The sequence below is a fragment of the Solenopsis invicta genome, chromosome 9 (assembly GCF_016802725.1).
Source record: "Solenopsis invicta isolate M01_SB chromosome 9, UNIL_Sinv_3.0, whole genome shotgun sequence".
In the NCBI taxonomy this organism is placed as follows: domain Eukaryota; kingdom Metazoa; phylum Arthropoda; class Insecta; order Hymenoptera; family Formicidae; genus Solenopsis; species Solenopsis invicta.
Genome location: NC_052672.1, coordinates 13194171 through 13209370, shown reverse-complemented (window position 1 = coordinate 13209370; position 15200 = coordinate 13194171). Strand labels below are relative to the sequence as shown.

General features: G+C 35.2%; 4 protein-coding genes across 8 annotated transcripts in view; 2 read left to right on the top strand and 2 right to left on the bottom strand.

Moving 5' to 3' along the window:
• The window catches only part of LOC105193457 (myb-related protein A), a 36441-nt gene extending 34480 nt beyond the window's left edge, over positions 1 to 1961 (top strand). For both annotated transcript variants that reach the window (XM_026135925.2, XM_011157907.3), the window contains exon 10: positions 208 to 1961. In XM_026135925.2, coding sequence (XP_025991710.1) covers positions 208 to 345 — 138 coding nt within the window. In that variant the 3' untranslated portion in view covers positions 346 to 1961. The remainder of the gene's footprint in view (positions 1 to 207) is intronic.
• LOC105193458 (RING finger and CHY zinc finger domain-containing protein 1) lies at positions 1827 to 6872 on the bottom strand. 2 transcript variants are annotated; one of them, XM_011157909.3, is made up of 5 exons: positions 6030 to 6872; positions 5181 to 5498; positions 4706 to 4984; positions 4542 to 4617; positions 1827 to 4457 (listed from the first exon to the last, which is right to left on the bottom strand). In XM_011157909.3, exons 1-5 carry the CDS (start codon positions 6516 to 6518, stop codon positions 4402 to 4404), a joined length of 1218 nt encoding a protein of 405 aa, XP_011156211.1. In that variant the 5' UTR covers positions 6519 to 6872; the 3' UTR covers positions 1827 to 4401. The 2 variants fall into 2 exon arrangements, with proteins under 2 accessions (XP_011156211.1, XP_011156210.1); XM_011157908.3 differs by having other exon boundaries at positions 4527 to 4617; positions 6030 to 6867.
• Positions 6873 to 7917: 1045 nt separating this feature from the next.
• On the top strand, positions 7918 to 10693 carry LOC105193461 (protoporphyrinogen oxidase). The gene is made up of 2 exons (XM_011157912.3): positions 7918 to 9542; positions 10156 to 10693. Exons 1-2 carry the CDS (start codon positions 8415 to 8417, stop codon positions 10477 to 10479), a joined length of 1452 nt encoding a protein of 483 aa, XP_011156214.1. The 5' UTR covers positions 7918 to 8414; the 3' UTR covers positions 10480 to 10693.
• Positions 10018 to 14194, bottom strand: LOC105193460 (transcription initiation factor TFIID subunit 13). Of its 3 annotated transcripts, none has more exons than XM_011157911.2 (5): positions 13907 to 14194; positions 12893 to 12961; positions 12559 to 12796; positions 12395 to 12496; positions 10018 to 10440 (listed from the first exon to the last, which is right to left on the bottom strand). In XM_011157911.2, exons 1-5 carry the CDS (start codon positions 13931 to 13933, stop codon positions 10436 to 10438), a joined length of 441 nt encoding a protein of 146 aa, XP_011156213.1. In that variant the 5' UTR covers positions 13934 to 14194; the 3' UTR covers positions 10018 to 10435. The 3 variants fall into 3 exon arrangements, with proteins under 3 accessions (XP_011156213.1, XP_011156212.1, XP_025991711.1); XM_011157910.3 differs by lacking the exon at positions 10018 to 10440 and adding an exon at positions 11781 to 12080; XM_026135926.2 differs by lacking the exon at positions 10018 to 10440 and having other exon boundaries at positions 12153 to 12496.
• Between the last annotated feature and the right edge of the window lie 1006 nt (positions 14195 to 15200).

Here is a 15200-nt window from a genome sequence, read left to right as displayed (position 1 = left end):
GCTAATTGCTAACTATATAAATTATATCAAATAATAGGTTTATACCATAGCGAATATTAAGTATCATAATGTAATTGCATACAATTAAATAAAATGTTCTATTAAATTAAACAAGTGTCGTATTGTAATATAATCAGTTATAATTACAGGTGTATTGCTGGCACACGCTAAAATTACTATTATTAAATTTTTTTCTCTTGTTCATAGACACAATTGGAATCGCAATGGATAGCGGTGGCGTGCGGTCGTACCCGCGACCAGCTTGAGATGACCCGCGCCGCCCGACGCTTCTTGAGTAATCATGGATTGCTCTTGCCGTTGCGCCCACGTTCTTTAAATTTCTGAGGAGGAAAAAACAAGAATGTAAAAAGCGCGGATACCGGCGCTCGGTCGCACTTTGTGGTACAAAAGACGAAAACATTAAACTAGTCGTAGATTGAAGGTATAGAGCGCTTCCGTTTCAGGAACGTGCGATCACTATTGGTATTTCACGCGTTATAAATTCGAGAGATAAATTAAGCGACGAATTCGATCGGTTGACCTCGATATGCGTGGATTAACTCTACACTGCGCTAGGTGATAAAGAAAATAACGGAAATAAATGATTACTCTTTCAAAGATTCTAGATAGTAACTGAATCAGATGTGGATTTAAGTAGAAACGAAGAGTATCCTCCTCCATCTCTCGCACGTCTTTTTCTTTTTTCGAAATTGCATTTATATTTATGTACTCGTTCAAGAAAAAAAGTATAGAATAATTATATAATCAAATTTTGTATTTATCTGCCTCTTTTAAGAAAATTATATACTCAACATAAAAAACAGTTAATTCAACAGGTGGAGTGAAGAAGTAGCTGTTTTATGATTTGCAAAATCTTTCGTAAAACAGAATTATGTTACTTTATCAAATTGTTCTATTATTTTATGTTTGCTTTTTAGAGACACTTATAAGTACAGTTCATTGTGTACGTATACATGTACATACTACAGTTTTTCTCTTCGAGTTTCTAGATTCGCCTCTGAACAGATACTATACAGCAGATGAAAGAGTATTGAAAATGTAAATGAATTAGAATTTTGTATAAAATAAAAAAAAAGACTAGGTTCTATAAATTCAACCTGCGTGCGCACTGTAGGGTTAAAAATTTCTCGTCGTTGTACGAAGTTATGCATCGTTGTAGATATCGTCGGTAATTTTGGACGCGTCGAGTGCAATTTGTTGAATTCGCTTACACGTAATAGAATACGAAAGCAACCACAGTGCAACCGAATTTTCATCCGGGATTACGGGGTTGTTGCACTTTATCGACTTTATTTCTATCGCGCCGTTCTCGAGGTGTAACATATGAATACAAAAATATATCTTTCGCGTCCACGTATTTGGATAATAAGAGAAATAGGTTATACATAATTTTGTAATTTTATTTACAATTTTTCCTATAAACTCCGTCCCGTGAGAGAATGATTTTAGTCTGTCTATTTGATGAAAAACGGAAGGAAAATTTAAAAACATATCAGGCAATAAGCATTGCTATTTATTTCATGATATTATTTATTGCTTTAAAAGCGATTTTGGGAGGTATCTGACAGGTAGAAATCATTCTTTCATAGAACAAAATCCGTACCAAAATGACAATCCTGGTTTTATCATGAGATTTCAATGCTGATATCTGAAAGATAGAACGTCGAATAAACTCGGATATCAAATTATTAGACCTGCAAAACAAAACACGCACGCGTTTTTCTGCTTACAAGAGTATCACTTGTCATTTTCTTTCTCTTTCTTTCTATATATTTAGGAAAGATAAAAGAATAAAATTATAATTCATTTATTTGATACACAGTAGTATATTATACGTAATATAAAACAAAATCATTATTGCAACCATTATGTACAAAGAGCCTTTGTAATTCATATTTAATTTACAAGTGAATAAAATAAAATCGTGATAATAATCACAATGGAATCTACGTATATCATTCTGTGTCACAAAATTTTTCTACTGCTTGATTGGACACATAATATGCAAAATGTTTTTAATCTGTTGACAGATCCTAAACAGGTAAACATTTAACATTAATAAAGTTGTTTTCATGGAACTAGTAATAATATACAATTAAATGTAATTATCATAGCACCTATTAATATCATTCCTGAAAAATCTACATATATATGTATGCAGAATATTTAACAAATGTGACAATTATTTTTTGCTGTTTGCTAATAAATGGAATTATAACAATATCGAGCAGCCTAAAACATTTTCGCTACTTTTGCATCTAAGTATGCTTCATTTTTATAACATTTATATAAAAAAGAAACTTACAGATTTTTAGGAACTGCTCAATATTTTATAATTTATTAAAAATATCACTAAAACATCACTAAAAATGTTCAAATATCACTGATAGTCACTAAAATGCGAATGATAATTGGAATGATGAAGTTACGAGTGTCAATTTGGGTTTTTTTTTGTCAAAAACCAAGCTTTGCAAAAATGCATTTGCAAACCTTGAAAAATTGCAGTTCAAGTGACACTTGACTTAGTATTTTAAAAAATTCTACGAAACTGTCAAATTCAAGCTTTAATGAAAGCTATCGTGCTTGTCGAATGTTTTCAGATCATAAAGTTTATCATAAAGTACATACATGAGCTATACTCGACAATAGCTATTTGGTAATAAGAAAAATTATTTTTTATCAAATGTGACAAGATAGCAAGACTAATGCCGCAATTATTCGAGTATTTCATCTATATATGTGTACAATTATACTAAATCAGATTACGTAGATTTATGTAACCATAGATGAATACATATATATATTAGAGCTTGCTAGAGGAATGCTTTTCTCTCGTGAGAAATGCAAATTCAATATGTATATGCACATCGAGAAATGCACTGGTACATACATAATATCTCAGCATTAGTCAACGAAAAAGTATTTTTCCCTAATTATTCACTACATTGATACATTTTATTGTTGCATTAGTGTGTGCCACCCGTATGTGTATGTGGATTCATTTGTATTTTATATAAAATATTTATACTTATGAGAAAAATCGTAATAGGAGCAACAATATACGCTCAATCTTCCGCGACTAGATTACGACTAAATGAGATCTTTTCCTAAATAAAACAGAATGTGTAAGGCTGGAAGCTTCTAAGCGATTGAACAAATAGAAATTTATCAGATTTAGTACTTGTTTCTATACGGTCGACTGATGAAATGCAGTCGTTTAAAATATAATCAATTAGGCCATCCGTTTATATATTTTAATATGGCAAGGATGCTGTGTATGAATTATCTTTCACTGCCAATGATAGAATTTCGCAGATATTACTTAAGAGATAGGGTGACACCGTGCTACATTGTCTAATAATATGAAAAATTTTAAACTATCTCGTATTACTTTTCCTTCTTTTCTTAAACACACGTTCATACATACATACATACATACATACGTACGTACACACTGCCATTTCACAATTATTACCTTAGGTGTACTTGTAGTAGTCGGCTATTACCGCAGTTGCTATTTTGAAAATTAATGTAACCAGACTTAAGAAATACGCAGAAATACATACAAATATGCGAAGATCTACCGCACAGAATTTTTATTGATAATTTTTTTTAAGCAATTTGGAGTCCAACCAAAAATTCAAATCTTTTCCCAAAATTGTTACAGTAATTATAGTTTTTAAGGTGTAAAAAGTTAATTACAATAAATTGATTGGAAATGGAAAAATTGCAATAAAATAAAACATTAACCCTTAGCGCTCCGCACGTTTACGAAACAAATGACGGATGGCTCTGTAGCAGAAGGTTAAAAAAATCAACTTTAAATTTATCAAATATTGCACTTTTCCACAATATTACACCCACCCAAGTATTGCACCCACAATATTTTAATAATGATAAGTCTGGAATGTTCCGTGCAAGATAAAAATATAAAAATTGATATCTTTGCAAACATAATGTATGTGAAAAAGAATATCTGCAAAATATTTTCATGTGTTGACCACTTTATCAACTAGTATATTTTTAATAGTAACTTAAAACCAATTTGCAGAAATATTTTTTTGTTAATATTATGTTAACTTGCGTTAAAATCATTTATATACTTAACTCGAAGATTGTGCTAAGTGTCATAAAATGACCATCAAAGTTCTGCATTAGTTTCGATAATATTAACGGTCATTTAACCGATGTTTAATTTACTGTACTAACTTTAGCTAACAAAAAGTATCTTCGATCGAAAGATACTACGAAGGCAACAAAAGTCCAATTTACTACAAAAAGATAAAACAAAAATAAAATTTATAAAATATTCTATCATCGCTATTATAGTATATTCCTTTCACGATCGATGAATATTGGATAATATTCCAAGCTTTGGCTTTACGATCCTTCTTTTTCTTCTGTAATACCAGCTGCTTCATTTAGGCCATCGGGATCTATACAAAATCGAGAATTTAAATAATTATTCACGAGTGTAAGACGATCGATTAGCAATTAACTGTCACCTGAACAGGGAGAACCTTTTATCCTGCAGGTATTGTAGCTACCACAGTTTAAGCACTTCAACCCGACGATGTGAAACTTTACCGTAGATTCCTGAAATAACAGGTATCTTGCCATTAATATCTCAATCATTTTCCACACTTCAGCATTTGAGATATATGTATGAAGAAGTAGATTTCACCTCGTGGCAGTCTTTACATAAGATATCGGTTTTACAGTCGGTATATTCCTCCGGCATCGGAGTCAGCGACACCTCCGCGTCCAGATACTTCCACAAGTCCGTCATGTCTAGGAGAGACACCTGACAGGACGGGCAGGCGTAATGTCCCGAGTTCAACAGTTCCTCAAAACACATACGGTGAAGCAAGTGCCCGCAATCAGGAATGTGACATGGTATGCGACTTGTATGAATGTCTTCCAGGCACACGGGACAATTGGAATGAGAGACATTTTCTATGCACTGCAAAATAAAATTAGAATGAATTGCAAAATTTATTTATATAACGTTTGCAATTTGAGTTTATGATATTTGCGTTTATATAATATTTACAAACTGCATAAAATGTAAATGATAAGGTTCAATTACTTTCTTCTACATATTCTGAATATATACAATAATTTTATCACACAAATATTTTTCATTATCATATCCTTACCGTATGTCCATTTTGTAACTGAATCGGCAAGCACATATTACACTTGGCACAGTGAAAGAATTTGTCACGGCCACCAACTCTACATATTCCACACCCGTCACAGTGGTACTGATTCTTATCTTCATCATCAAACAGATTACACTCTAGGCATGTGTATTTCCCAAATTGACAGTGACAATTTTGGCAAGTAGCTTGGACAGGTTGACGAGTATCGCAAAGAACACATATCAATTCTGTAACTTCTTTCCTATTCACTGTGTGTGCCTCCTGTTCGTCATGGCAAAATCGACAAGTGTACACTTTGTTGCAGCATGGAGTCTAAAAAAAAGAAGAAAAAACAAGCATAAGAGATTAAATCTAAGAAAAGTAATTCATTAAAAACAAAGTACACATTTTTCATTATTACATTTATAATTCATGTAAGAATTTTATACACAAAAAATAAACATAAAAGTTTCAAGATTTATAATCAATATAGTCACAAACATTTAAATTGCCGTTTCTAAAAATTATAGTAGAAATAAAATTATAATACAATTATTGTAGAAATATTTTGTCATACTTCGATAAGTTAATTTTTATGACTATTTTTAAAAATATTTATCAAACTCATGTCTACATTTCCAACAATTTAGATTAACTTTAATCTCAGTTTAATTTACCTCTTGTCGAGTCTCTCGTCTCTTTATCTTTTCCTAATTCTTAGAACTAGAAAATGATAAGAGTAAATTAAACTGAGATCAACAAAGTTTAGCTCCATAAAAATGAACATGAATTATCAGTTTCTGTAAACACCATATGATCTGCTTGAGGATGCCACAGAACAACGGGTTGTCTTCTCAGACTTACCACAAATTTGGACTTTCGCTTATAGTGCTCGCAGCCGTAATTATCGTTTGATACGGCGAGCGCCTCCTTCCCCGAGGTGGACGGAAGATACATGGTCCAGACGCAGTCACCCTTCTTCACGGATTTGCGCGTCTCCTTGCGATCCCGGTCGTCGCCGCGGTCCGCGGCGGTAACAGCGGTGGTGGCGGCAGCGGCGGCGGCGGTCTGCTCGACGTCGCAATTCGTCAGATCCTCGTCGTCGCGTTCCGCGGTTACGGTACTCTCGGGACTCGGGTCGTCGTTCTCGCGATCCGCGGCGGTCTCTTCGGCGCCGTCGTCGCAACTCGGCGCCTCCTCGTCGCGATCCTCGGTGGCCTCCTCGGCGCCGTCGTCGCTACTCTGCGCCTCGTGGTCCTCGCGGTCCTCCGTGGCGGTGCGCGCCTTCTCGCTATCGCCGTTCTGCATGCCGACGTAGTACCTGATTTTGCTGCCCTTTTCCGTCGATCTCATCGACCCGAGACGCGATCAACGCCGGTGCATCTCGCACCTCTCGCCCTCGTCCTTGTCGTCCTCGCACCTCTGATCTCTCGCCGTTTTCGTCCTCGTCGTCGCCAAACTTGAGTTGCTGATTGATGAAACTACCATCCACAATTGTCGTATCCTCGGGCAACACAACGCGCAACGAGAGGTGTTCGGGGCGGTTCGGTTCGACTCGGCTCGGTTCAGGGCCAGTTAAAGGTCGGCGCGCGGGAAGCGTCGGCTGTGCACGATACTAGGAAAACGGGGTCGATCCGCGACGACTCCGTCCAACTCCGTCGCGAACAGAGATTCCACAAGAAGCTCACAATCACGGCTACCACACTGCACGCACATTACAGAGTTTGCAGTCTCTGGCTGTTGCAACATCCCACGAAACGGCGACCGTCGGCGACGTCAGTCGCAAAGTCGATCCCAGGGGGGAACCGCCAATCCCGCGCGTGTTACGTGTACGTCCACGCTCGATCACGCTCGACGTCGTGACTTTGCGCGTCTAGGTATTGCTCGTGCGTCGTGATCGTCGGATCCAACGAGTCCGGACCGAGGGAAGTCTATTCTTTTCCCCTTTTCTCATCAATTCAGGATTTATATTAAATTATCTGCAATGCTCTTGTTTCTATTATTCCCAGATCATACAAGCTGAAAGATCCTTGACTATAATCCTACTGTATCCTACATCGTAATCCATATACCAGGGATTTAATAAATCTTCGAGAAATCGTGTGATACCGCAACCCCAAAGGTCGAAGATTTATCGGAAGAAGAAATTTCGCCTCTCGCGAGCCTCGTGCTCCAAGGGCTCCAAAGGCTTTTCTGCCAGTCAGAACGCTGTCAAAATAGAGAGTATCGTATATTTTTTTTTAACCAGAGAAATACAGGGATTTAAATCCTTCTAATCGCCTGATTGTTCGTAGAATGCAATTCGAGATAGAGCGGCTGTAAAATTAGAATATAATTCGAGATAGAGCGACTTCGTTTAAAAATTCAATTTAAAGGGAACGAAAAATAGAATATTTAAAGAGAACAGTTGAGAAGCACGGAGGGGCCACGTGTTTCTCTGCCTGTCGAACATAACCTTTACCCCTCTTTTTAGTCATTTGAAGAGTACTTTGGAAAGTAGATCCCTGGGTGTTCTTTAAGTTTTCTAAAAAATAATTATCTATCGTACTTTCGATATCTTTTCGACAAGACCTGTAAACGAGAATCAATTAAAGTTATAATATTAAAATATTCAAATTATATTGTGTGCTGCGTCATGTTCCTAGAAATCATTCTATGAATGACTCAATATACAATTGTTTTACTTGTGAATAAAATTGTTTCTCATTTATATATAATAATAATAAATAATTTACATATATAAATATGTATATAACTAAATATATTTTGTAAATTTTTGTTTATAAATTATAGATTTTGCATAAGCAACACACAAGTATTTGTGTAATATTGTGCTGACATTGTGTCAAAATTATTTATCAGAGCTGCTTATGTTGGATGCTCATTTATATATAATAATTTCTATATAAAAAATATTTATATATATAAATATTTGTAAATTATAGATACTTAGATTTCACATAAGCAACACTAAGTGTTTAATCAAGTATTAATTGCATAATATTGTGCTGATAATGTGTTAAGACTATTTATCAAAGCTGCTTATGTTCAACTGCTCATTTATATATTATAATAATAATAAACACTTTTTGTATATAAATTGTAAATTTCTATTTGTAAACTATAAATTTTTAGATGTCGCATAAGTAACACACAAGTATTTAATTGAGTATTAATTGCATAATATTGTATTGACATTGTGCTAAGACTATTCATAAGAACTGCTGGACTACATATTGAAATATAAGAATGACAGTAATACTAGGAGGTGGTATATCAGGTCTGTCAGCGGCATATTATGCTGTTAACGATGCCAGACTTTCATCTGTTGTTCTACTGGAGGCTTCTAGTCGCCTGGGTGGATGGGTCCGCAGCAGAAAATCACAAAACGGAGCGATCTTCGAACAAGGACCAAGAACCGTAAGAACAGCTGGCCTAGCCGGAAAAAACACTCTTAATCTGATAGAGGATCTACAATTGAATGACAAATTAATTCACATCGGACTGCATCATCCCGCGGCAGGGAATCGATTGATTTATATGGATAATGCACTGCATCGTCTACCAAACTCTTTAATGGGCATCTTCAAAACGTCTTCGTTGCTAGATCGACCCTTGATCAATCGTATATGGACGGACTTGAGAGCCCCCAAAGTATCCAAGGAGGACGAGAGCATTTACAGTTTCATCCAGAGAAGAGTGGGTCAGGATATCGCGGATAACTTGATCAGCCCTCTGATCTGCGGGATCTGCGCGGGAGACGCGCGTGAGATAAGCGTCAATTTCCTCCTTAAATCACTGTTCGAAGCGGAACAGAAACATGGTTCCATAGTGAAAGGCTTGTTAGCAAATCAGTTAAAAAAAATGTTTTCAAAATCAGAGAGCAAGGATAATGCGGCAAAGAAGAAAGATAATGCGGACGACGAATCTGCGGCCAGACCTCTGACTTTGGTAGAAAGAGCACAAAAGGAACGCTGGCTGCTGTGGGGTCTACAGGGAGGACTCGAACAATTACCTCAGGCACTGACCGATAATCTAAAGAAACAAAGAGTAAATATACAGACTGAGAAGAGGTGTGAAAAACTGACATTTAAATCAGATCGCGTAGAACTGTTAGTCAACGGTGAGCCTCAGGAATACTCGCGAGTTATCTCGAGCTTGAGCGCCAAGGACCTTGCCAAACTATTGCAGGAGCAACATCCTACGCTGTCGGCGGAGATGAGAGCGATACCTACCGTGACAGTGGGAGTGGTTAATCTTGAATTCCAGGGAAATGTATTGCCACTGCAGGCATTTGGCTTCCTTGTACCTCCGAAAGAGAATCTATCTCTGCTAGGCATACTGTTTGATTCCTGCATATTCCCTGAGTCTTCTACGGTACGCATATTTCTAAACAATTTTATTGTTTGCTTCCTACAAGGAAAGATTTTCAATTCGGAAATTCAAAATAAATTATAAAATTTTGGCAACAGAGGATATTCTGGTATGTAATAAATTATTTTTTCTTGCTGTCTATATTTTCACCTTGAAAAAACAAAATTAACCCCTAAAAATTAGCTTAATTTTCATTTTCATTTTATTCTATTATTAAAAATTAATATTTTGATATGTTTTCTCATAAGTTTTATTAAAAGATATAAAATATCTATAAAATTGTATTCTCCTTTTCTTGATGAATAATAAAATATAAATAAAAAACAAAATTCAGGAGTTGATTTTATTATTTTAGCGTGAATTCGGATGGCAAACAAATAACTTATTGCATATCAGAAGATTTTCTATGTATTTTCAAAGTTTTAATTGTATTTTTTTAAATTTCTAAATTTGAAACCTTGTCTTGTTAATCGCACGATTCAATCTTCATTTTTAATGCATTTTTTATTTTTGTACATACAAAGCTGTGAAAAGAATAAATTATGCAACATGTAAAAAAATATTTTCAATAATAAATTATGTACAAAATATTGTGTGATTAATACATATGACTTAGGTATTGACGGTAATGATGGGAGGTGCGTGGTTCGAAAAACATTTTGGGCTGAATCCGTCGGAGGAGCAACTGTTAACGACGGCGATTAATCACACCAAGAATATCTTACAAATCGAGGAGGAACCAGTCGCGCACAACGTTGCCGTTCTGAAGGACTGTATTCCGCAGCACGTCGTGGGTCACAACGCACGTATAAAACGCATCCACGATTACATTTCCGCGCACCATATTCCTCTGGCGCTGTGCGGTTCTTCTTATCAAGGTGTGGGACTCAATGACGTTATTCTGTCAGCAAAACAGGCCGTTTGTGATGTTGTAAAATAATTGCGGAATTGTTTGATTTGTGTAAAACACCGTAGGAGATTAATAGCGGCATTCAAAATGTAAATCAAATTACATGCAAACGCTGTACATGCTAAATCATACCAAACCATGCAAAAAATTGTTGTATAAAGTTAAAATAAAAATGTAAATTAATCTCTGGATGAAAATTTATAATTAAATGATAATCATAATAAATTACTTTGTTATATGAAAATACAGTCTGTTTGATAAGAGCGTGTATGGCGAAACATTTTCCTGGAAACCGTTAGAGGAGTGATTAGATAGAGGGATGCCTCCTCCAAAATGCTTTGAAAAGAAAACCTTAATTGTCGTTTGGGGATCGATCATAAAACTTTTTCCCTAGGGCGGAAGTGAAAATCTTTACCATTGAATGGAGAAATTTTTCACGTCATTTTTCTGCCCTAGGGAAAAAGTTACATGATCGACCGGGTCGATTCGACCCCTTGATCTTGATCACAGAAGAACATATTTCACTATGAGTGCCGCGTACGCATCACATTGCGAAGCCGTACTTTTGAGTTTGCATCCAAAAGGATCGAAATGTCATACAGTGCGGCTGCAAAATATATGAAAAAGTCAAAAACATTTATAAGCAAGTGGGTGAAACGTTATTCCGACGTAAAAAACGTCGATAATCGGCCAGATTGTGGTTCGACTCAAGTAACAACGAAAAAGGAGGACAAAGTGATTTTATGGATATTAGAAAAGAATCCTGGTCTATCATTGCGTGGAGGGCAAGCAATTTTGCGTAAAAAAGGTTTAAATGTGTCATGTGACACTATAAGAAAACGTTTACTGCCCCATGAAGTAAAATTTCGAAGCATTAAAGAAATCGCTAATATCCAAAAAACACGTTGAAAAAAAGACTCATTTGGGCGAAAGAAAATTTAGACTGCAATTGGGGCCAGCTAATTTTTACGAATGAAACTTCTTTTTGGGCAAATTCTTTCATCCATCAAGCTCCAAGGGGAAAAGATCTAGACCGTCAAGCAGTTATTTCGATAGATTTGATGTATTTGAAGGTTTGCCACAAGATTATGCTATAAAATTAGTCAAAAGTATGCCTCAGAGATGCCAGGCAATTATTAAGAATGGAGACAACTAGACAACTTATTAATAATAAAGTATGACGGTCCATATCATATAGTATGTGTATTTTTTTTTAATTCATTGTCCAAAATAGTTTTTAAATTTTACCGTACACGCTTTGTCAAACAGACTATATATGACGTACAAAAATGGAGCAGTGAAATGTATTAAACGCACAGTGTATAATTTGCAACGAAATATATAATATTACTTTATTAAAAATGTACAAATAAAATATATGTATAAAATATAAGATTTTACTACTAGCTAATCAGGGATTTGTTTTTTTCTTATATAATAAAAAAAAAGATACTTTTTAACAGCAATTCATTTTCCCTTTTTCCATTATATTTTCATTAAACAACATAGTAGTATCGCAAAATTTCAATTATTGTGGCATTATGTGTGTATGTGTGTCGAAAACAAATTTGCTTACTGTTCTTTTATATAATATAATTAATATTAGGAACATAAAAAAATTTGCTATTTATCTGTAACAAAAGATAGAGTAATCAAGTGCTTATCTGCAAACAATTATGTAATGTTATTGCAAAATAAAGCGACGTTATCCCAGCAATAAATGTAATTAACCAAAGACAATTCTTTGCTTTGTTCAAAGTCCATATGCAAAACAAAATATGTCTAAACAAACAGATTACATTAATACTACTTGCAAATTGATCATGCTGATTTAAAAGAAAATAAATAAATTCAAGTAGATTAATACAAACTTATATGCATTCATTTTTACATTCGTTGATGGATATAACATTACAATTGGTATATGTTTAATCTTTAACAGTACCTGCATATTTAACTTCATCAAAAGCCTTTCTTGCTTTCTTAAGTTCCTCATTCATTGTTAAAAGATCTTTCACTCTAGCATATTTTCTAGCATCCTTTCTCACTGCAAATATAAATAATAAAAAAATAAATATAAAAAAATTAGATAATATATATAATTCTTACCTAAAAATACAATGTCTTCCACTTGAACTCGTCCCGTGCGTCCAATCTCCATGGCTCGATGTGTCATCTCCGTTATAAATTCGATAACCAAATCCTCTAATAAGTCAACGCTTTCTGTATAAGGATTCTGATCATCACCGAAGCCATACATCATGCAGCGCAGTTCCTTAGAGAAGAGACGTTTTCTTCCACCGGGCAGAGTTCCGCCAATTGGAATTTCTGCTTCTTCATCCTCGAACTACCAAAATAATCAAGTATAAGTAAGAAAAAGGTTCTAATAATTGATTTTCAATAATTATTAAATGCAGCTTAGTAAACTTCTTTTTAATTTTACAGTGTTGATCTGGCCGTCCGTTCGTTCATCCATCTGTTCGTTTGTCCAGCCATCTGTTTGTTTATTTGTCTGCAAAATTTTTCAAAAACTACTTAACTTTTTCAAATTTTGTTTTTGCCAATAGATACTTAAGAATGTTAGTTCCACCAAGGAAAAATATAAGTCAAATCAATTTATTATAAATGGATCAAGGTCAATAAAACTTTTTTATAAAGTTTTTCCAATTACTATAATTTTTTAAATACACTACTTACATCTGTACAAGAAGATTATAAGTTTATTGTCTACATTTTATTGATTGCATATATTATATCATATAAAATTAAAACTCTCTAATAAGATAATTTTTGAAAAAAAAATGTATTTACTTTTTTTCTAGGAAAATTTTTTCTCAGAACTTTTCATAAAATTTTATAATTTATATATTAATTTTAGAATTTTTCAAAATTTCCACAATTTTATAAATGTTTTAGAAATTTCTTAGGTTTATTATATAAATTGGAACATTCCAAAAATATGGCTGCATTTTATTTGAACGCTCACATGTGATAAGCTTCATTCTATCTTTATCGCTCGTTATATGTGGAAGGGAGATAGAATAAAGCTTACAGCGTGTGAGATTCTAAATGGAACGCAGCTTAAGTTATCTTTTCTAAAATTCTTCGTATATATAAATTCTAAAATATCTTAAGATTTCCAAGAGTTTCCATTCGATAATTTTTAATAAAATCTTATTAAGAAAAAGTTTTAAATATTTTTAGAAATTAAAATATGAAAAATCTAAGAAATTTCAAAACGTTTACAATTCACCATACATCTATATATCTGTGTGTGGGTGAAAAAAATTCTAAGAAAAATTTGCACTAGAACTAATGTTTCTACTTCTACGGAATAATACTATATGGAAAAAATATACCTTGAACCATTTTAAGAAAATTCACAAAATACTTAGTTTTATTTATATCAACATATAACGAAATTTTCATTTATGTAGAAAAAAAAAGTAAATCCAACCTGCTCAAAATTTTCTTCAGCAGCCATCCTTTCGTAGATTAGTTAAATTGAGTTTCTCCTGACAATTTCAGCTACTTGTCCTTCGTATTATTTTTTAAATCAACCAATATAATTATTTGTTATGTTTTACAACCTTGGATATATTAACAAATAAATCGATCTCTAACGACTTGCCATATATTTATTGTTTATGCTGTGCAAGAATGATAGGTTAAGTTAACTCCGAATTGATCTTCGTGACCTCATGTGGTGGAATTATGGAAGCTTTATAACGGAAAAAGGTCGGTATGGCCGTTCTCAGGTTCCTTTCAAGTCTCAACAGGTTAGATCTCGAAAAGCACGTCATACCTGGTGAAGGGAGCGTCGAACGCGCGTACACGATTTATGTCAACTTCAATGATTCAATCGTTCCTAACCGCTTTCGTGCGACCGATTCATTTGTCTCGTCGCACTGTACCGACAATAATTTACGCGAACGCAATGAAGGTGAGACACGAATACCGAATTGTAGGGGCGAATACAAGTTAACATACAAATTGACTTCGCCGCTGATCGCTTTGTTCAACTCCAACTAGCTGCAGCTTTCGAACATTCGAGATCCAAGTCCTCCTCACGACGATCTTCCTCCTCTATAATTCACACTTGACACGAACGCGCGATCCTTCGTTGTCGGCACTCTCGAAATACTTTCGCTATTCACGCGCGTCAAAAACTCACTACGAAACAACGGAGAAGATGCGAAACACGATTAAACGTGACACGACTTTGCTCCATGCATCGTATCCGATATAAGTCGATACGACCAGATATATACGACGTGACGGATGTTGGCACAAACGCCCGATGGTCCGACACCAGTTCACTTTCGACACTTCGCGGCACTTTCGAAACACTTGTTCGTGTCAAAAACTCGTACGGGACGACGAAGATGCGTCATGCGAATTGAAATGCGCCGCGACGGGCGGTAGCGGCGCAGCGGCGCGCAGGCGCGTGCGTCTGGCCACGTGACAGTCACGCTGCTACGCAGTACGCAGTGCCAGCAGTCGGTCGGTTAGGGAGCACGGCGGAAGGTTATGGCGTGTCGCGGCGCATTTCAACTCGCATCCTCGTCGTTCCGTACGGGTTTTTGACGCGTGCAAGTGTTTCGAGAATGCCGTAGAGTGTCGAAAGTGAAGTGTGAAATGTCGGGCGTTCGTGCAAACATTCGTCGTGTCGGATACGATGTATGGTGCGAAGTCGTGTCGTGTTCAATCGTGTTTCGCATCTTCTGAGAAGAATATCAAAATTCGAGATT